This window comes from Dermacentor albipictus, chromosome 1 (genome assembly GCF_038994185.2).
Source record: "Dermacentor albipictus isolate Rhodes 1998 colony chromosome 1, USDA_Dalb.pri_finalv2, whole genome shotgun sequence".
Lineage (NCBI taxonomy): Eukaryota > Metazoa > Arthropoda > Arachnida > Ixodida > Ixodidae > Dermacentor > Dermacentor albipictus.
In genome coordinates, this window is record NC_091821.1 from 193,848,232 (window position 1) to 193,871,093 (window position 22,862).

General features: G+C 42.1%; 2 protein-coding genes across 3 annotated transcripts in view; one reads left to right on the top strand and one right to left on the bottom strand.

Moving 5' to 3' along the window:
- Nucleotides 1–108: 108 nt before the first annotated feature.
- Nucleotides 109–935, bottom strand: Ski6 (exosome complex component Ski6). Its single transcript, XM_065426723.2, has one exon. It carries the CDS (start codon nt 863–865, stop codon nt 125–127), a length of 741 nt encoding a protein of 246 aa, XP_065282795.1. The 5' UTR covers nt 866–935; the 3' UTR covers nt 109–124.
- Nucleotides 936–6,700: 5,765 nt separating this feature from the next.
- The window catches only part of LOC135898007 (protein FAM193B-like), a 156,668-nt gene continuing 140,506 nt past the window's right edge, over nt 6,701–22,862 (top strand). For both annotated transcript variants that reach the window (XM_065426717.1, XM_065426718.1), the window contains exons 1-5: nt 6,701–7,016; nt 11,690–11,801; nt 18,585–18,625; nt 18,708–18,773; nt 20,614–20,723. In XM_065426717.1, the coding sequence (XP_065282789.1) occupies nt 6,876–7,016; nt 11,690–11,801; nt 18,585–18,625; nt 18,708–18,773; nt 20,614–20,723 (470 nt within the window). In that variant the 5' untranslated portion in view covers nt 6,701–6,875. The remainder of the gene's footprint in view (nt 7,017–11,689; nt 11,802–18,584; nt 18,626–18,707; nt 18,774–20,613; nt 20,724–22,862) is intronic.

A 22,862-nucleotide genomic window follows, 5' to 3' on the forward strand; every position in this document is an offset into this window, starting at 1 on the left:
AAATAGCTGCTGCACGGAACGTCGCAGGGCACCTTCACATTTCCCAAAATCACTGACCACAAATACGCTGTTACAACAACGCGACTGCGGAACAGTACAAGCCAGAACTCTAGCAACGTAAACTTTATTCCCAGCCGATGCACGAACCGACTTGAGCTGTGTGCTCCTTCACTTGACTGTCAAGTATTGCATGTACGTCGATGCAACCTTTTACAGCAGCGTCCAGCATTTTCTGCAAGTTATCCACGTGAACACGAGAAGTCATTTCAAGCAGAACCATCTGCTGCGACTTCGGAAGCACGGCAACTGTGAGCTCGGGGCCACGCAAGGACTCTTCTAAATGGCTTATGTCAACAAGCGGGACACCGTCGACAAAACCCACAGAACATGCGCACACATAGTCTTTCAGCGCAATACCAGCATCAATTAGCGCCAGAGTGGCAGCATTGATGCAAACGCTCAACGTGCCTCCGTCCGACTGCAGCACTTCCACGAAGATATCGATTTGTGACCGAGGGTACAGTTGAGTCAGAATAGAAGCTTCAAAGGCTTGCTGGATGTGCAGGGTCATTTCCTGCGACTTCTTATCACCTCGGGGTCGACGCTTCCTTTCCAAAGTACTGAATGTGGCCATGCTGAACTGACAGTTGACTAACACACGGTCATGGAAAGAGCGGGAACGACTGCCTCGCGGTTCGTGAGGACCGTAAACTGCTGCAAGGACTTTGGCATTACCTTGCTCGATGTAGGCTGATCCATCAGCTTGAGTGAAAACACCTAATCTACAGGCTATTTTTCTCTGTTCGAACGGTTTTCGGCCGTCCAAACGATAGCCTTCGTCAGACAACAGCTCAAGCCCCGCCATTTTGTTTGTAAACTCCGAAGGAAGCGCACGCTACAGCACGCGTCGACTGCAACGCTTGCAATGCCCCTAGTGCCGATTGCTAGTGCATGCCCAGGCATGCCTAGTGCCTCACGAAGAAGTCAAGGCCGGTGAAGGTTCTAGTGTCGCAAAAAAAATAATAGTAGAATAACCACTTTTTGCTACATAAAGTAATTTTTTAATGATAAGTTCAACCTGTATAATAGTTCTTTTTTTGTGTGCTGCCACCTAGGAGCCTTATCTACGTTTGTGCAGCCAGTGCCTCCTTTACTTTCTCTATGCCTGCCGCGCCGCGCCCGTTCCCATTGCTGTCCGATTGTTGACCTGTTTCTCCGACTAGCAGCACGGTGGCACCAGCTTAGTACCCTCTTCTCGCTCCTTAGTAGACCGGCTGCGGTCGCCAGTCGTTCCGTCACTCGTGCCTCGCATTAACTTTTTTTTTTCTAGTCAGTGGTTTTTCTTTTCATGGTTTTCAGTGCTTCCGAATGTTTCGCATTAGAACATAAGAGTACGGCGTGAAAAAGAAAGCTCAGTGCCCTTCCACACTAGCATTCTACTATCTTCAGGATCGGCCCACGTATGGGGAGTTTTGTGTCTACAGATAGTAGGGGCGGCGCCAACATTATTTTACTGAGGGGGCACCCACGAAGGGTGAGTTCCTTCGGAAGGGGGGGGGGGGGGAGGGCAGGGAGACAGCGAATTTATGCGTTGTGTTTTGACTGTTTAACTCCCTTCCACTTTCCTCTCTCATTTTATAAACGTACAAATTAATCGATAGGAAGTCCGATATAGATCTTGTCACATGGCACCTACGCTTCTTTCAGTCGCTCAAGACTCCAATAAACATGAACAGTGTTCTGCTTAGGTAAGTGCAACTTATGTAACAGATACGGAGGCTGCGCATGTTCAGTAAATGTCAATCATTGCTCAGCCCATTAGAATTTCTCCCACTATTCCTGAACGTGTTTCTTAATTTTATTGTCTTTAATTGAACTAACTGCACTTTGTAGTTATTCAGCGTGCTTTTCCATGCGTCATTTAACTGTGAAAGGATGTGAAAAAAAAGAAAGAACATTCATTTGTGCATGTTCAACACACTCATCGGAGAGCACACAACAGGGTTGCGATGCAGATACCAATTAATCGATGGCTAAAATCTTTTAACAAGAGCTTGACTGGGCTGAAGTCATTCTAAACACATCAGTATGAATAGACTATTCCAGCAACGCAGTAGGATATAAATTAAAATTTAGCATATTTACACAACAGTGCTCCTGCTCCTGAAGGAGTACGTACGTTTACCTAACCCTGCCCATGAGAATTAAGGAAATTCATGGAAGAATAAAAATGGGTTGAATTGCATACGGCAGACATTGTCAGCTCCTGAATGAAGGCTTACGATTATCACTGAAAAAGGAAGGTGCACAATCAGTGCATTTTACCAGTCCTGATATATATGGAGACTGACAAAGAAGCTTGAGAACAAGGACCACGCAAAGAGCGATGCAACGAAAATTGCTAGGCATAACGTTAAAGACAGAAAGAGAGCAGTTTGGATCAGAGAGCAAGCGGGTATAGACAATATTCTAATTGACATCAAGAGAAAAAAATGAACCTGCATGGGGCAGGTCACGTAATCCACCGGTTATAGATAACCGTTGGATCATTAGGGTTACAGAATGGGTACTAAGAGAAGGGAAACGCAATCGAGGACGACAGAAGAAGGCTAGGTGGAGCGATGAAATTAGGAAATTTGCGGGCGCTAGTTGGAATCGGTTGGCGCAAAACAGGGGTATTTGGAGAATTCGCAGGAAGATGCTTTCGTCCTGCAGTGCTGCAGTGGACATAAAACAGGATGATGATGCTGATGATGATTATGATGTTCCTGCTAAGAACATGAAAATTTATATAGTACATCGTACAGCACATATACATAAAAAACTAATAAATAAAACACAGGTGCTCAGCAGCAACGAAATAATATCAGTTAACTAGATCACAACATACACTCTTAGAAGGTCACACCCTTTGGCTTGCCCCTTCTGCCACACAACGATAATCGTTACCTGCCTTGATGCGTTTCCTTTCTTTAAAGCTGCGAGCCCGGAACTTTCCAGTAACGAACGGCACGCGCGTTATCAGAAGCGGCACTCCAAAGGGTGTAAACTGTTCTATGCTGATAACGTGCGTGCCGTTCGTTACTGGAAAGTACCGGGCAAACGCATCAAGGCAGACAACGATTATTGTTGTGTGGCAGAAGGGGGCAAGCCAAAGGGTGTAACTTTGCCTAAGAGGGCATACACGAAGAACAATTTACACCCTTTGGAGTGCCCCTTCAGCCACACAACGATAATCGTCATCTGCCTTGATGCGTAAATTTCCTTTCTTGAAAACGCCACGCCCGCTACTTTCCTGTCGGGAATGCTATCATGCTACGCGTGCCGTTCATTACTGGAAAGTACCGGGCTCGCAGTGTTAAAGAAAGGAAATGCATCAAGGCAGATGACGATTATCGTTGTGTGGCAGAAGGGGCTCTCCAAAGGGTGTAAACTTTTCTTAGAGTGTATAGCTTCAAAAGAGTAATTTCACAGCCCCTACACTCTACACTCTTAAAACGGTTGCACCCTTTGGGGTGTATATTTGTCCCACAACAATAATCGTCATTTGCCTTGCTTGCGTTTCCTTTCCTGAAAACTCGGCGCTCGCTACTTTCCTGTCGAGAATGCTGCGTCACGCTGATAAGGCGCATGCCGTTCGTGACTGGAAAGTACCGGGCTAAGGAAACGCGGGCAGCACGGATGACGATTATCGTTGTGGGACAAGATACACCCAAAGGGTGTACACTCTTGAAAAATTTACACCCTTTGGGGTGTATCTTGTCCCACAACAACACTCTTTAAAAATTTACCCCCTTTGGGGCTTATCTTGCCCCACAACACTCTTAGAAAAGTTTACATCCTTTGGGGCGTATCTTGTCCCACGACAATAATCGTCGTCTGCCTTGCCCGCCTTTCCTTTCTTTAACGCTGCGAGCCCGGTACTTCCCAGTCACGAACGGCATGGGCGTTATCGGTGTGACGCAGCATTCTCGACAGGAAAGTAGCGGGCGCCGAGTTTTCAGGAAAGGAAACGCAAGCAAGGCAGATGACGATTATTGTTCTGGGACAAATATACACCCCAAAGGGTGCAACCGTTTTCAGAGTGAATAATCGTCGTCTGCCTTGCCCGCGTTTCCTTTCTTTAACGCTGCGAGCCCGGTACTTCCCAGTCACGAACGGCATGCGCGTTATCAGTGTGACGCAGCATTCTCTACAGGAAAGTAGCGGGCGCGGAGTTTTCAGGAAAGGAAACGCAAGCAAGGCAGATGACGATGATTGTTGTGGGACAAATATACACCCCAAAGTGTGCAACTGTTTTAAGAGTGAATAATCGTCGTCTGCCTTGCCCGCGTTTCCTTTCTTTAACGCTGCGAGCACGGTACTTCCCAGTCACGAACGGCATGCGCGTTATCAGTGTGACGCAACATTCTTGACAGGAAAGTAGCGGGCGCCGAGTCTTCAGGAAAGGAAACGCAAGCAAGGCAGATGACGATTATCGTTGTGGGACAAATATACACCCCAAAGGGTGCAAACTATTTTTAGCGTGTACGCTGTTAAAACGGTTGCACGCTTTGGGGTGTATATTTGTCCCACAACGATAATCGTCATCTGCCTTGCTTGCGTTTCCTTTCCTGAAAACTCGGCGCCCGCTACTTTCCTGTCGAGAATGCTGCGTCACACTGATAACGCGCATGCCGTTCGTGACTGAGAAGTACCGGGCTCGCAGCGTTAAAGAAAGGAAACGCGGGCAAGGCAGACGACGATTATTCACTCTTAAAACGGTTGCACCCTTTGGGGTGTATATTTGTCCCACAACAATAATCGTCATCTGCCTTGCTTGCGTTTCCTTTCCTGAAAACTCGGCGCTCGCTACTTTCCTGTCGAGAATGCTGCTTCACACTGATAACGTGCATGTCGTTCGTGACTGGGATGTACCGGGCTCGCACACACTAAAAACAGTTTGCACCCTTCGGGTGTATATTTGTCCCACAACGATAATCGTCATCTGCCTTGCTTGCGTTTCCTATCCTGAAAACTCGGCGCTCGCTACTTTCCTGTCGAGAATTCTGCTTCACACTGATAACGCGCATACCGTTCGTGCCTGGGAAGTACCGGGCTCGCAGCGTTAAAGAAAGGAAACGCGGGCAAGACAGATGACGAGTATCGTTGTGGGACAAATATACACCCCAAAGGATGCAACTGTTTTTAGAGTGCAGAGTTAAAGAAAGGAAACACGGGCAACACAGATGGTCATTATCATTGTGGGACAAGATAAGCCACAAAGGGCGTAAATTTTTCTAAGAGTGTAAGAAAAGTTTACGCCTATGAGTCGTATCTTGCCACACAACAATAAACGTCATCTGTCTTGTCCGCATTTCCTTTCGTTAACGCTGCGAACCCGGTACTTATAGTAACGAAGTAAGTAGTTTTATTAACCGACAGCAGCAAAGGGTGGTAATGACGTATGCAACGTCACCACTCCCCGGCCGGTTGGGTAACGGGAGATTTGAATTTATCGAAAGGTATTCGGAGCCTTCAGAAGTCCTTTCTTGGCATGAAACAAGCGTTACAAGGTTTCTGGAATGGTATTTACACAGTCCACGTCGACTTATTATTTACCGTTAGTGTCCCTTTAAGACACGGAGACGTTTCTGGGGAAAGTAGCCTTTAACAGCTTCGCTATAATAGCCTGCTCATATGTGCGTGTTCTTTCATAGCGCAGGCATTCCGGCGAGATGACAAAAATATATAATAATTTACGAGACGTGAGTTCACACAAATGATTGCGCAATACGTAATAGTCAGTTACAGTGCAAACTGAGAGAATATCCATGTGAAATAAATATCAACGCGCGTCATGACTTTTCAGGAAATGAAACCGAAACTGGTTTTTAGAAGAGCCGTTTCTTTATATATATATATATATATATATATATATATATATATATATAAATATATACACTCAAAGTTACACCCTTTGGAGTGCCCCTTCAACCACACAACGATAATTGTCATCTGCCTTGCTGCGTTTCCTTTCTTGAAAACGCCGCGCCCGCTACTTTCCTGTCGGGAATGCTATCATGCTGATAACGCACATGTCGTTCGTTACTGGAAAGTACCGGCTCGCAGCGTTAAAGAAAGGGAACGCATAAAGGCAGATGACGATTATCGTTGTGTGGCAGAAGGGGCACTCCAAAGGGTGCAACTTTGCCTATAGTATATATATATATATATATATATATATATATATATATATATATATATATATATATATATATATATATATATATAGTGAGTGGCGGTGGGTGGTGAGATGGAGGATTTTCGTCTAAAGCAAAGAATAAGAAGTCGTAATTATCATTTTAGTACTCCTTTCGATTTTCCTGAGAGGCTTGTTTTGATAGATCATTCAAACATGGGTCAATGAAGTCAGCGGCATGAACCGTACGTATATATGGCGTCTTCATAAATAATGAACTTTCTACAATCTTCGCTAGCCTTTGGCTGAGGTCACAACGTTCACTCACCAGTACTAGAAAACCTACAATGACATATCCCGTTGGTCTTTCACGCGAGCCTCCAAAAGCAAATACATTGCAGGCGCGCAAGCGGCGGCGGCGTCTGCAATAGAGTAATAAGGCAGCGTCACCAAGTGGCATCTCGGGGTGTAGTCGAGAGCGTAGCAGACGACAACCGGCACGGCGCTGACGCGGCAGACACAGAAAAGGTAAAGGCGGTAAAGGTGGCACTGGTGCAGCGAATGGCATTCTGGGATAAGAATTTTGCGCCATGTTGGTAGTCAGCGTCTGATACTGGTATTTACGTTTTGCCTGTAAATAAAGTCCAAGTGTACTTGTTTCTGCCACACCTCAAGAGCAAACTCGTCTGTAACGATGAGTCCGGCGGAAACGAAGAAAACCAAGCGACGAAAGAACAAGAAGGTGGCACGTTCCCCTGGGAAAGAACAGATTGAAGGCGTAGGCATGTCTTCAGAAGTTGGCAGTGCTAATCCTTGTATTGGCCCAAACTCAAAGGTACACGATCCTCTGCACTTGCTTGCCACTCTTTGCTAATTATCCTTCGCCGTGTGATAGCTTGAGCAATAGGACTGAATAGACGAGTGCGCTTCATCATCATTTGTATGTGCACGGATGTATGAAATATGAGAAACTCGACTCAGGGCGGGGAAGGAGGGTGCTGGGTCTTTAATTGCGTGTTTCGGCTAGTTATCGTTTTCACCTGTCAATTCAGAAACGGAAACCAAAAGTATACAGCGCGGGCATGTGTCTCTACGTTGATTCTCCTCATGCGTATCTTATCGTTAGGTCTTGGGAGAAGTCATCTCCATCCGATGAACAAGATAGGGAACGGAGGCACGTTTCCGGTATACATGAGAATCGTTCAAATTGTGTTTAATCCTTTCCCGCCTAAGTGTCGTAACGGAGATCTTACCGTACGCCGAATTTTCAATTTTTCTTTTCATTTTGTTTCCACTTAATCATTCATGATTAGTGCCTCAGGCACCAAGAAATATTTCATGGCCGTATGTTGGCCGCCAGTTCTCATGTCACGCCCACTGTCGCCGGAGTTAGCGTAGCGCACTATGAATAACTTTCTCTCCTGATTTTTTTTTTCACTCTGGCAGTACTGAACACTAAAACATGGGTACACACTGCCTTCTTCGAATCCTGTAACCTACCTGTCGACGATAAATATTACTGCTCCATTCTTCTCAACGCACTGTTGAAAATAACTAAAGCTCATCGTAACATCAAATCTAGCGTGATTGTGCGCATGAGCGCCCTATGCATCCTTAGTCTTCCACCACATTTACTTGTGCACATACGTGGTCTACTTTTATTATGTTTTATGGTGCGTTTTGTTTTCACAGCAAATTACGGGCACCAGCAGATGCTAGCAGCACCAGTTTGAGATTCCCTGCGTTAGCTACCAGGAATAATATAGATCTTTAGCAATGACTGGCTGAGGCTAGTCATTAGCATAAACGATGACATTTTATTTGAATGTAGACAAACACTTAACCTGAAAACTTGAGCTTGTTCTGAGCACCAGAGCTATTTGAAACTTGCTTCTTATTTCTTTTTGTGTGTCCTACTCACATTTATAATTGTATTGATAGTGTCTGACTGAAATGTTTGACATGGAACTGCTTTGCATATCAGCAATTATTTCCATGTCATATGGTTGTGTGTGCTGTTACTTGTTTGCTTATTATGTTCTAAAGAAATCTTTGAAAATGGCGTTTGCTTATTATGTTCTAAAGAAATCTTTGAAAATGGCGATGTAGGACACCATAGACATAATGGTGTGACATGTATACTTAACCTTTCTGTAGGCTGAACTGATATAACATTCATATGGACTGGATGTAATGGCACTGAAGGTGTGCTTGACAAGAAGGCCGCCTACGCTCTCTCAACTACATTTGTGCCTCAAGTGATTGTGCTGTGATCAATTGTTGCTCAGGATGCTACTTTGGTACAGAGTTTTAATCAACAACAGAAAACTGTTGTTAGCCAAGGAAGAAAAGCAGGCCAGAACAAGAAAAGTCTTATACTTCTGCATCAAATATGCGTCCGGCTGCAAAATATTACAGAGCAGGCAACAACAAAAATAATTTTCCTGATGGGAAATTCATACATTCTGGGCTTTAGACTCAGTGCCTACTTTGCTGTGCAAGTACCGCACTATGCCTCTTAATTTCAGTCAGTACTGCTGAGTTAGTTTTTTCATAGCTTATGTGTTACAAAAGCCTTTATAATGGGCTTTGGGTCTTCAAAACCATTGTCAGTGCCAAGAAAAATATGACAGTTGGCACAGTTGTCTTAAAACATGCAAATAAATGAAAAGCTGTTTTATTCTGTGGTCGAGCTGTATTCTCAGAAAGGTGTAAAGCATACTTTTCCAAACAGTAAAATAAGTTAATAAATCAGAGGTGGTGAGGAGCTTAAAGAAAGTGCAGAGCTAAGCATTGTTGAAGAAAACCTTTAGTCTACCCTCTTTTGCTGTGTATGCCATCTTGCTTGAAGGAACCCACAGCAAACTAGTGTGTGTGAAATGTACTGTAAACACTTTCTAAACAAAAAGAGTATATGCACTGTGTGCTCCCCAGTTGTAGACACTAGTTGTTGCAGTGCAACAGGGCTGCTATTTTGTAGCGATGCCTTTTTCGATGCTAATGCCTTTTCGTGTGCGTGAGTGGACGCATTTGGTCCACCTGTGGTGGAGTGCCGCTAATGCCAAAAGTATGGAAAGGTATTGCTACAATATAGCGGCCCAGGTCAGACATCTGTCTGCAAAGTACATAGAATTTTATTACCATTAGTGATCTCATTTCTCTGAAAAATTATGTTGAAAATGTATTGTGCAAGGAAATGGCACCTGTTTTATTACTTTTTAATTTGAACACATTTTTGAAGAATGGTCCATGGCAGATAACATTGTTTCGTCATTTCAGGTGCATTTAAGGAAGAGGCAGACATTACTTACTCGACAAATCACAATGTCTAGGTAGCTAATGAAAAATATTTACTAATTAACTTTTTATTTATTCACTTCAGGACACATGTTGCAATTGTGAAACTGAAGCTGAACTGTAGTGAAGCCCTGCTTGCTTACCAGAAATCATAAGTCTAACACCACTTTCAGGATATCCTGCATTAAAATGTGCTTTGAAATACATTGGTGTTCCAGCTAAGAGTTTCCCAAAAGCATGTATCAAGAAGTTCAAGGTGACCATAACTATAATGCAATTTCTCTTTTTAGCAGATTTTAGAGGTGGATATCTCCAAAATGGCATGTTTTAGGATTATTGCTAAGTATATATGACTTCACCAGCACTCAGCTTCAATTTCGCATTCGTAACATCATGTCATAAAGTGAACATTTCGAAAGATTAATTATGAATCTTTTTATTCAGCCACCTGGACATTGCAATTTGTCATGCAAGCAACGTGCACCTCTTGAAGCAATCCACCTCAGGAGCCACATGCTGCGGGTTATTCTTTTAATGTTCGAACAAAAAAAAATGATAATAACATGCAGTATGTTAGCCGGTAACTTGCATGCCTTGGCACAGTTTGTAGTATGCATAGCCGATATATATTTATCTTTAAAACAAGAAGGCTTCCTTGATGATGATAAATGTGACAGGGCTCATTGGGACACAACACAATGGCTCATTAGCTATGGCATTCTTCTACTGAGCATGAGATTGCAATCTATTTCCAGCCATGATGACTGCATTCTGATGGGGTTGAAATGTACAACATGCATATGTGCTGGCATTATGATACACATTGAAGAAGCTGGAAATGGTGGAGATTAATCCAGGGCCCTCTCTGCTACAGTGTCCCTTGCAGTCCAAGAGTGGCTTCAGGACTTGAAAAACCTGTCTGTTGTTTATGATTATGATGATGATTATTATAAAGCAGCTCAACAGGCTTCTAGGCATATAAACTTTTTGGCAGTAAAATTTGGGAGACAGTATATATTTAGAAGTTACCTTCTTTTTTTTGGAGAATACAGATGTTACACATAACTAGAGCTGTTATTGTAGCTCAGGATTGCTGCTGCAGCCCCAGCGCTCTGAAGCTCTGGAGAGTGAAAGCTGGCCTCCTCACTCTCGAAAGCTAGCAGTGTCAAGTGCTGCCACACCACAATATAGCTTAACAGTTAGAAATGCTGTGGCCACTGTAGCTTTGGCAGAGACTGCACACATTCACATTTTCGCTGTGATAGCCTCTACTGTATCAAAGGCCCGCTAAATGAAAATAGTAAATCTGTAATACATTGCTCTCTGGGAAGTCTCCCTAAGTTTGTTTCATGCAGAAATGAAGGGCTGAATTTCAGTTGCTCATGATCTTTTGCTCCTAAACCTTAGCTTCGATGATGTCATTGTATGGCGTGCAAGTTTCATAGCCCTCCAGATCTTTTTTCTGTATGAAAAAACTACAGATGTTGCCTAGCTGAACTTTGTTCTGCTTTTAAATTACAGTGTGTTTTGTTTTCTGTAAGCGGAAATTAACTAGCCCCAGATGTCACTTGGAATATGTGATGGTTAGCAAAGCTGATGCAGGAAAGCAGAGGGTGCATAACCATTTGCCTTTTCCTTTTGTGTCCCGGAATAATAAACCTTTCAGTGAATTGGCCTGTCTGTTCTTGCAGAAGCATAATCGGCCAGAGTACCTATATTTAATATCTTGCTCAGAAAGTCAGGCTTCATGTTACCTTTTTGTATAATGTTTTTGTCATGAAAAGCTTTGTTTAATTGTTCGTCTGCATTTTTTTTTTCAGAGATATAGCTAAAGAAAGAATGCATGGTGTTTGAAATAGCATGCTGGCTAGTACCAACTGATACTGATGTGGTGATGTCCAAGAGTACTTTAGACAAATATTGTGTAGCTATTGGTTTGGTGACCTGCATGCTGAAGAGTCAATGCTGAATGTTATTTTTAAATTGGTTAATGTTAAATGGGTACAAAACTGCTTGCAAAATGTTCATGCATAGCCTGGATTTGTAGAGTTAATATAAACTTTTTTTTGAGCCATACACCTTGGGATTCCTATGCATTTTGGAAACATTTTCAGTGGTATGAGAATATGCATGCAAAATTTTAAGAACCTTTCCATGAACTTGCAGTTTAAGTGTATTGACTTGGAAAATATTTTTTTGCCTTTGCATTAGGCTGCAGGAGTTCTTGATTCATCATTGTCAAAGTCACCAACATGTGGGCCAAAAGAGGATGTGCATGGGTGCATTCTTTGCTCAAGGACTCATGGCACTGGTTCCAGTGCAGGTTTGTGCCAAGATGTGTTATATTGGGGTTTGTTGTTTGCTACCACATTTTGTAGTTGCTTGTGGGCTCTCCGGGATCGTTTTACTTAGCCTATTATTAAAAAAAATACTGACACCCTGGCGTGTTTGTCCCCTTGGAAACTGGCATTGGCAAACTTTTACCTTGTATTATGCACTTAATGTTTATTTAAATGTACAAACTGTGTACTGTATTGGATTGTATGCGAAGAGGTAAGAGTGAAATATTTTTCATATGCTCTAAATTCAAATTTTATTTGTAACATGGCCATCAACGTCTTTAAAGGGGCCTTAAACAGGCTTGGACCTTTGCACCTCATGCAGTTAATGGGCAAATCTGCAGATGAGTGACAGGTGTAAGAAGCATTAAAGCCTTCCTCTGTAATCTTGCCATGTAGATCGTCCACTTTTATGGCAAACGTGCGAGTGTGCAGTCGTACTCTATTAAGTCCCATTTTCAGCCTCTAAGCGAACTACTTGCACAGATGCGTTCAGAGCCTAAGGTGGGGCCTGCTGCATGTTGTCTGCTACTCTGCTGGCATGTGCAAAGCCCTGCCAGATGCTGGTGCTTGAATGCTGGTCTTTTGTATCACTCTACATAAAACATTTATTGTTAATGGCACCTGGCAGGGTATACTCAAACAAAGTTGTTTGAGAATGGTAATTATTTACATTTCTTCAATACTTCGCAGTACGCTGTGTGCATGATGGGTTTCCCTATTCCCATTCATTTCAAATAACCTAATGTACTCTTAAAAATTACCAGTGCTTCTCAGCCCTAACTTTTCTGTTGGTAGCATCCTGTGTAGAGTGGGAAGATGTCGTGAGTCAATGAAAATGTTGTTAATCTAGTCAGCAGCATATGTAGTACATTTTAACCTCAACCTGTGTATATACATTAGATTGTTTTGCTGCTGAGCACAACTTCGCTAGTCAGACATTAGGATGGAGCATTTGCATTCCTATAGCAGTACAATAATGTGCATTTACTGTTTGTGATTGCACAATAAAATAACTGAGTGGGCAAAACAGGGACTACAGCTAAAGAGACCAGATGTGCAAAGAAAAGGAACAACACAACACATTATCTGAAAGGTTCATGCTGTATTTTGTGCCTAAGTGCCTCTGACTTTCAGTGTTATAAACGGTCACAAAAAATGCCAAGAAGGGCCTCATAAATGCTGCAGCAAGTAAATCAGATATTGTAGTAGTAGTTTACCATGATACAAAAGACTGGTATTTGTCAATGGTGCTGCATGATGTAAGCAAATTTACTGCGCCAGCATTGGGCAAGGATTCTTATTCACCGGCAGAGTAGCAGATGACATGCTGCCGCAGGACCCACCTTTGGCTCGCAATGCTCCTGCACCAACAGTTCTGGTAGTCGCATCTGGCGCTTTGAGGAGTGCGCCTGTGTACTCCCCATTTCCCTTAATGGACGACCCTGTACCTTTCATCAATGCTTGCAATGGATTCCAGTGGCAGATTCGGAACAGCTTACTGACTCTGTGAATATCACATGCATAGAGCAATGGCTCCTAATCTGTGATTGAAACACAAGTGCTATGGATGGAGCAAGCAGGCAAGGAAGCGTACCTAACGTACTCTTTATTATGACAGCCCCATTTTTTTTTGCCACTGTTTGCTGTTGTTCCCTTGTTTTGTGGTAGAAATATCCAAAAGCTATTGTAGGTGTGTGTAGCAGAAATGACCATCACTGGAAGCGTGCTTGGAATGGCGGTGTTACATCATTGCATGAAAATGCAGTGTGTTTGTGGTAGGATTGCAGTATAGAGACAACACGGTAGAGAGAGTACCAAGCATTTCACTGCATTATGTGATACCAAAGTGATTGTTGGTATGTTCAACCTAAACGGCCGTCATCTCCTAGACTCACAGATTGTACTTATTTATTTACTTATTCTTTTATATATACAGTGCTGCTAGCCTCCAGATGAGGCTGTAAGTAGGAGTGGGTGACATAAAAAAACACAACAAAGTGTTCATGTATAAAAGAAGTCGAGACACAACAAGCATGTTACACAAACCAACAAGAAGTCAAGAAATGCACTCACGAAAACACCTGCTACGTTTCTTACAAAGATAAAGAAAAAAAAAAAGAAAGAAGAAAAACAAGTAAAGCACACATACAGCGTTTGAAGCATAGGTGTTTGCAACTGATTGCAAAAATGATTACAACTGAAGTGCTTGTACAAATGTATCTGTAGTTGGGCATTCCACAATTCTGGCTGATAGTTGGTTTCATTCACAAATTGTCTTTGGAAAGAAAGAATTTGCGGATGTTTTAGTACGGCAGGAATATTCCTTTAATTTTTGTTATGATGCGATTGGGTGGTTCGTCTGGCCACTGGCTCTATGCATGTGTGTTTGTGTATACCAAGTTTATTTTGGAATAGCAAGTGTGTGTACTTTAATCGGTCACGTAGGCACCACGTTTGTAAACAGTCTAGACATGCTTTTCTTACCAGAGCACTCTCAGAATTACGCCAACTATATGAACGGTATACAAACCTAACCGCTTTCTTTTGGACATATTCTAGCTTGTTTATGTTGCCTCGAGTGTACGGACCCCAAACAATTGATCCATATTCTAATATAGGGTGAACTAAAGTTTCATGTGCAAATAATTTAACCTCGTGTGTGGGTTCTTCATAATTAACCAAGTTTCCACATGGCCCTCTTCACAACTTCCTATATGTAGTCATTTCACCTTAGATCCGTTGTTACAATTACCCCCAGATACCCGAGATATTTATAGCTGTTTACCACTGCAAGAGGTTTGCCACCTATGCGGTATAAGAAACTTAACGGCTTTCGCTTCCATGTTATGGTCATTGCAACTGATTTTTTTATGTTTATTGTCATTTGCAAGGAGTGAATTATTTTTTAACAGTGGTTTTAGTTTTAAGAGAAGCTCAGGGCTTGAGACACGATCGAAGGCATTTTCAAAATCTAGAAATATAATGTCGATTTGGCTTTGAATGTAAATTGCTGCCGAGATGTCAAGAATTAGCTCTAAGAGTGCCGTCACCATAGAAAGTCCTTTTTGGAACCCATGTTACCTGTTGTCGATTATGTTATTTTCAATAAATGTGGAAATATGACTAAAAATAATATGCTTGAGTATCTTAGAGCATGCACACAACACTGATATTGGCCTATAAGACGAAAGTAATGATGAGTCGTCTGCTTTAGGTATGGGTACAATTTTGTTGCATTTCCAATCAAATTGAACGTCTGCTTTTGATAACAAAAGGTTGAACATAATATGTAAATATTTACTGCATAATTTGACATACCTGACGAGGAAGGTATTAGGTATACCTGCAGATTTTTTGGTGTCAGTGTTGAGCAGAAGTGACAGAAGGCCCTGTTCAGATACAACAACATTGTTAATTGGCTGACAATGTGCCAATGGGTTGAAATGTGGCATTCTACCATCATCATTTGTGAATACAGAACAAAAAATTAAAGGCTGCAGCGACTTGCAGTTCTGACGTTATCATTTCGCCATTCATACATAACCTGTATGTTTTTTTTAGAGGATAAATGCTGATAGAACTTTTCTGGTGCCATGAGTAGGAAGTTCTTCATGGTAACATTGAAATAGTAGTGCTTGTATCTCTTAATACAGTCCTTTACCTGTGTTCGTTACTATGCGAGCCTAGTTTTGTTAGCCACCAAAGGGGACAACCGGGTTTGATTTCTTAACTTTTTGTTTTGCATTCTAGTTGAATAACTTCTTTAGTTGTCCAAGGACTAGTATTTTGTATTTGTTTCATCATAGTTGGCACAAAATCCTTCATGCACTTCAACACAACGTTCTTGAAGAAACACCATAATGCATTGATAGATTATCTGTTGAACCACTTAAAGCAACAAAATCAGAAAACGAGCTGTCCAACAAATCTAGAATTGCAGCGTCATTGGTGCGTGTGAAGTTAGGACTATGCGCACATCCTTGTTTTTGCTAGCAACAGAACCACATGCGAGATTTAACGATATCATCTTGTGGTCAGATATGTCATCATATGTATGCATGACTGGATTTCGTCAAAGCAGACTGCTACTCATGAGGAGAAGATCTAAAATGAATTTCGTGTCCTTTTGAATGCGGGTAGGTTCCTTCACCACTTGAGTGAAGTTGTGGAAAAAGAATAAATCTAGAAATGGTTCAGCAGTAGTATTTAGTGGTTCAAGGAATTCGCTGTCCCACTTGACAGCAGGCACATTAATCACTAGCGAGCACAGTGTTACTATAGGAAATGCTACCAGAGCATAAGGATTTGTTCAGTGCCTCAAAAAAGGTCCTGTCGTTGTTTGGTGGGCGGTAAAATGTTCCAATAATCAGGAAAAACACGTTTAGAAAAAGATTAATCAGAATACACTCAATACCAGAAATACCAGGAAGTCTATTTACATGCAGCAACTCTTGGAAAATAATTGCTATGCCAGCACCCTGAGAATTCCTGTCTTTGCAGAGCATTTTGTAGCCTGCGGGTACTATTTCATTGTTCTCGACATCAGTGTGCAACCAAGTTTCTGTTAAGCACATGATATGTGGCTTGTGTGTGAGCTAGACATCTTCCAAGTCAACATTTTATTAGCAATGCTCTGCGCATTTAGCTGAATACACACAAATGGCTTATTCTCAGGCGGTGTAGCTTACAGACTGTGACAGACTGTGTTTATCTGGCCGGCAAAGCGGAACCTGGATGTTTCATTCCTCATCCCATTCAGACATGTTATTGTCTATCTTAAGCTTGTTGTATATGAGCTTGACTTTTTGGTCGTTCTTTTTGTTAGCAGCGGCACTGCCCCACAGTTGTTTTCTTTTTTTTTCTTGTGTTTACAGAAAAATCCTCAGAAATAGATATGCCTTTGTGTTTTAGCTCGAAGCAGTTCTTTATAATATTTATTTTCTCGTTTACGAGAAACAATTTTACGTGAAGGTGCCTTTCTGTGAAGGTGCCTTTGAGGACAGGTTCCTTGAGATCTTCATGTGTCCCACTTGCTTTCTCCTCAACACCAAACACAAGAAGATTATTAAGCCAGCTGTGGTCCCCTAAATCGACAAGTTTAAGTTCTAAACTCTGAACCTTCTTCTCCAAGCTGCAAGCTAAGAACATACTTCATCAATAGCTGAAGCTGAATCTTCAAACATTTTAAATTGTGATTCAATTTTGTCTAGCCTGGTTTTTATCTCTTTCTGCCCCTCTAGCAGTTCGCCTAGAAGCTGCTCAGGTGATGGGCCCAGGTTAGGCTCGACATCACAGAGCATGAGCAACGAAGAAACGAAGCTGGTAACAATAATACAGTGCACACATACACTCAGGGCATGTCAGCTGGAACAAGTAGGAATTGCTGGATTTAAATGTGGAAGTAGGTTTACTAACCTCTACAAGAAACATGAACGGGTTTGTGACTGTGCTGACCGAAGGCCAGCTGACATACCCACTGAAGAACCGCGATGGTGGCAGGTTATTTAAACTCCAGTCTGATGACGTTGACTAGCTCCCATGTGAGGCCACCCACATATCTTTGGTGCAGACTGCCTAGTGTGCATGATTGGCTTGAAATGACGAAGCGTTGATAGTGAAACATGTTGTGTCTTGGTCTGCACTGACCCTCGCCGCCCGGCCGAAAAAAAAGATCTGTACAAGAAACATGAATGGGTTTGGGATTGTGCTGACCAAAGGCCAGCTGACGTGCCCACTCATTTTTCATCATTGCACACAAGTGCCATCAAGTGCGTCCACAACTGTGACAACCACAGCACCTGTGGTGACACTAGATGAATTGGTAGAAAAAGAATCGCATTCAGCAAAAGTGCATCATGCAGAGTCCAGTCAACTCCCCCAATTTTTTGTGGAGCAGTCCGAGCTGCTTCATAAAGTGATCTCAACTAAAGATTGCTCTCAGTATGCCATTGGAAGACGTCTGCACTTCCAATTTTGCCATTGTAACAGACGTGCTCCAAATAAATCAGCAAATGTTGTGCTAGAAGGGCTGTGAAGCCGCCATTGGAATTTACCGTTAGCCTAACCTTGCTTTTTCCTCTTCTCCCAACTATCCCTTACATAGCCTTTGCACTGCTCTGCATAGTTTTTGTTAATTGAAAGTCAACACTGTCACCCACGATAGTTCTGCAATGCCTGCTCCGTTGCAGTTATTTTTTTCAGGCACAGGCTGAATGTTATCGCCATAGCGATTTGAGAAGGTGGTGAGCCAACGGGACTGTCCTCACCCCCCTCTGCAGAAAGGGGGGTGGGTAAATTCAGTATACCCAAGCTTGTCATGGGCCCTGCAAGCTAAAATGGCTGTGTGTATGCAAAATGAGATATTTTTCACACTTTTTGTTTGTGTTATGTAATTACAGTGTAAGTGGTTATACTGAATGGCATCAAAATTATATCCACCTTCCTCATCTACTGCTTGTAACATCTGTGATGATAGCAGTGGCATATTGCTGGGTGCTACCTAACTCACTTGCCATTCTGGTGGGCTTGAAATTTAGGTTACGAAGATGATTTTCTGTGTCGAGTGATGGTGTTTTCTGAAATTTGAGATGTTGTGATGTCTGTGATGCTAAATTTGTGTGTAAATCATATTCTTTGCTTTGCCGTTTGTTTTGGTTTTAATGTTACACTATTATAATGAATTATCTCCTTAACTTTTCCACATCCTCCACACTGTGTACTTTCGTCTTTAACAACACTACATGCCTTTCGTATAAATTTTGCAGACGGAGATCATAACAAAGATGCTGTGGATATCTTTGGACCAGTAAGGATAATTTATTATTCTAGAAATGTGCTTTTGTTGTTTGTTAAAATTTGTGGAATAAATTTGTAACATTGTATTTTAGGAAGCTGTGTGGGACAACTTGCCGTCAGATGCCCTTTGCTCATCGGATGCTCTTTTCAGTGAAGATGTGAGTTCACAAGAATTTGCATGGTGGAAATGTGTTCTCTTTTGTATAATGAGCTTCTTTATGAGGGTCACTAGAGAAAGTCAGAATTCTTAATTCTGGTTGAGGATGTTTAATTTCTTGTTATTGTTTAGCATTTTTGTTTTTTCCCCCTTTTTTTTGCCAGAATGCAACGCAATTTCTGTCACTTTATGCATACTCCATCATACTAGACTCGCACGGGGAGCACTAGCAGTGCCGCATTTCATCCTTGCACAAAGGCCCCAAAAGCTACGTCAAACTGAACATTTTCCTTTATTGCAGGAGATTAAAAAAAAAGGGAGCCAGACGGTGGCAGTGAGAAATAAACTTTCTCCTTTTTTAACATTTATTACCACCAATAGAAACTCCCTAAGTACAAAGTGAATGCAGGCTATACATGAGTTGAGCCTTGTTTCAGCTACTTTTTCAGCCAGTCCCACATTGAGATGCTGCAACTTTTTGGAACAGTAAGCAGCAGGGAGTGTTGCATTCTGCCGGTGAATCTCGATCAGTGTCACACCTTCTGTGTCCCATCAAACACATAGCGTGACCTCTCACTAGCACAATTTTAGTTGTAACTCTAAACTGGCACAGCTTCGTCCACGAATATTTCATGTCCTTTCACTGCTGCATCAAACCATGTACTCGTAGACTTCTTCGAGAGCATAGGTGTGCTTACTTTGCTCACCGACCTTATAATGGGGTGACAGTTTATGGAGAATCCAACATATAAGCTTGGCTTCCTCGCCAATATAGTGTAAGCATTTGAATGTTCACTTTGTAGCATGTCCATGGAGCATCGTCCTGCCTGTGAGGAAGTGCTTGGCAGTTTATAGCTGAAGGGGTGGCTTGTGTGGGAATAGGGCAACTACCAGGAGATGAATCAAGAGTTTTTCGCAGTGCTGTGTGCTCGCACCTGTGACAGGAGGGAGGAGCATCGCTTGCATGGGAAAAGTGACTGTGATGTGCCAGCCATGTCTAACATTTGGTTGCTGCGATGGCTGTTCGCAGAGATTGAGCTTGATAAATTGCTATCAGCGCATGCAAGCAGAACTGGGGTTATTACAACAGCCAGTTCGTGGCTCATGAACATTTGAATAAGTGCCACCTAATGAGGCAAAGGCCAGTCATGTAAAAATGCAAGAAACGTGAAATGCTTCCAGCATCTCTTATAGCTTGCACATTAAAAGTTGTACTTTTCTCACGGCGCAATGCATGCCCACTTGCCTTGTAAATAGAGACGGTGCTGCCCCCATTTCTCTCCTCAGGCTTCAGTCTTGGATGCTCAGTCTCTTTACCTGGAAAAGCCTCATTCTCTCAGCGGTTTGAAAATATTAAAAATTTCAACAACTGCAATGTTTCGCTTCAGGGAGTGCTATCCGTCATGTGTGTGGCATCTGTAAGGATGAATTTCCAAATGAAGCCATGAAAAATGGATTATCCGTTGGATGAATGGTGAAGGCCTGTCAGTACTTTTTGTTCCTGCACAAGGTTGCTGCTGGTTTTATCCTCATAACCTTTGGGAAACCTGTGACTGGTTCCACTTTTTAAAGAAAACATCACTCAGCAGACAATTCAACAAATGATAAGTCTTCTAAACATGATCCTTGTTGAATGGCAGAAAATTTTCACTGAAAGAATTCTGATTTTTCTAGTGACCCTTATAAGAGAAAATAAAATAAACCACTTTCACAAATCTTACCCAAGTATGGTCTTGTGTTTCCCTCTAAAATAATTTAAGTAAGTCTAAGTGTAGAATACAGTCCACTTTGACTGATGATTTCATTGTGCATAACCAGTCTCTTCAAACTTTTTTTTGTAGATCGACTTGTCTACTGCGTTGAGAGATGGAACCTTTCCAAAGGAGTTGTTGAACTTAGCTGATGATTGTGGTTCTTCTGTGTGCATCTGTGAACGCTATTCCAACTGGAAGTAAGTTTTCTTTTGTTTAAGTTAAAATAGTGGTTTATTGCAACAGCACACGCAGTACACACATGTGCAGAATTGTCCTTTGATGGTGGGACTAAGCGTGACAGCAGCCATTGCTCCTTATGATGCCTTTTGCATACATTTAGAATAATAGATTTCTGGGCCAGTTGATGGACAATCATGATGAAATTTTAGGCTAAGGAAGAGTTGACACAGACTCAAGCGCTATTTACAATACATCTATTATTGAGACTTTATAGTGTTCCACAATTTACATGCAAGCATAGCTCCAATCCCTTATGCAATGAAAAAAAATTTATAAGAGGGAAGATAACAAAGTCGGAGAAAGAGAAGCATGACAAAAATATAATCCATGCCAGCTTTCAGTTACAAGAAAAGAAAAACGGGCATGCACACAATGGTGCACAATTGCTGAATTAGGTTTGCTTCCTTGTACATTAACGCGCCCTGAGAATGTGCTAAGACGTGTGTTATCTTAGCAAGTCTGCAATGTGACCGCTTTGAGCAATTGTCTTTCTCACTGACACTTCTTACGTGCCATGACCTGTGTGCTTCTGAAGCTGTGTGAACAGCCACATTGCTTGTAGTGTGCTGTCAAGTAGGATTCATAGTTATTAAGCATGCTTTCTGCTCCCGAAGCCTATCATTGAGCCAGTGTCCTTTTTGGCTGGCCTTTACTTACATGGCTACTCAAAGAATCCTGTATACCACCCATTATTCGAACTCTATGTTGCAATATCCTGTTCTAACAAATGGCAGCATCAGCTAATGAAGCCACTCTTGCGAAATGGTGTTCCTTAGTTTGGTCTTTATATGCATAAGCTTCAGAAATGTTCTTTCGCAGAAGCAGCTTATTACAGGAATAGTAGAAATAAACGAAATGAAAAAAGAAAACAGCTGAAAAACTTCACAAAACTCTCTGAATACCGTTGTCCAAATCATCTTCTCTGGGCAAGTAAAGCCAGCCATAAATGGCCATTCTAACTTTTTCCCACTGTGATCAGAGATCTTGGGAGCTGAATTTCAGCATGAAGCTGTTGTCTACCTCAACCAAGCTGCAAATAATTGCTATCTGCTCATCACTCCCTGAGAGACTGAGGAGGTTCCACATGGCACACACAAGGTCAAAAGTCTTTTGTGCGAACCTTTTTTTTTGACCCCCTGGATAAACGCATCAAGCAAGGAAAACGGCCACACAATAATACTGCTCTGGTTTCGTTATGTGAAGTGTTCACTTGTCCAATTTGCATCAATTCTATTAGATATATTTCTTTTTTGAAAACTGTTATATCTTGAGTCATTTCTCAGTGTGAATCGTAGATGCCAGAGCTTATTAAATGCAGTTATGAGCTCAGTATTGGTCTCCTTAAGTCTTTTTCCCCTTGTATCTGCTGGATAATTGACTAAATATGGCTGTCTGCAGCAATTGTAAGATTGTTTTGCATTCTGTTAGTTGTGTATGAAGCGTTCCTTGTCCCTGACTATAAATGGTCGTGCAAAATTAGGTCATACTTTTTCATTAGATCGATGAGTTCTAAAAAGAGACCCTTCTCTCCACTTTCCTCCCCTTCACTGTGCCCTCTGAATGGCCTTCCTTCCTTTTGCAAGCAGGACTGTGACGTCGAAAAGCGCCTTAGATCATCGCAATTTTGTTAGCACCGTTCCTTTGCTTGGGACTCTCCTCGAGCAAGGCCCTCATTTAGAAGAAAAGTAACAGACTTATTTCATTTAGAACTGTTCCACAAGATACTGTTCACATAACCCTCTGATTTTTCATGCTGGTTGAACACTTGCATCCTGTTCTTTCAAGGACGAAATCCAGTTGATACAAACGACTGGTCCTGATTCACCTTTGAAACAGCACCTCCCGGCGGGAACGCCTGGCAACAAAAGCAAAACGTGGCGTCTTTTTTCTGGACTATACTCAAGCCAGCTAAACTGAGCCAGCCACTGTGCACAAAAAGTGCATTTGTGATTATTCCATTCTGTTTGAGGATAGCTACTTAGGTGCATTTGGAAGGGACCACATGCTTGCCTGACTTGCTTCTCTAGGTCATTAGTGGGCATTGATAAGGATGGGTTATCACTAGACACTTGGCTCTGCTTGTCAAAGGATGCTGA

Bases quoted from the DNA above. Each gene is read 5' to 3' on its own strand.
- Ski6 (XM_065426723.2), bottom strand. From the start codon at position 865: ATGGCGGGGCTTGAGCTGTTGTCTGACGAAGGCTATCGTTTGGACGGC.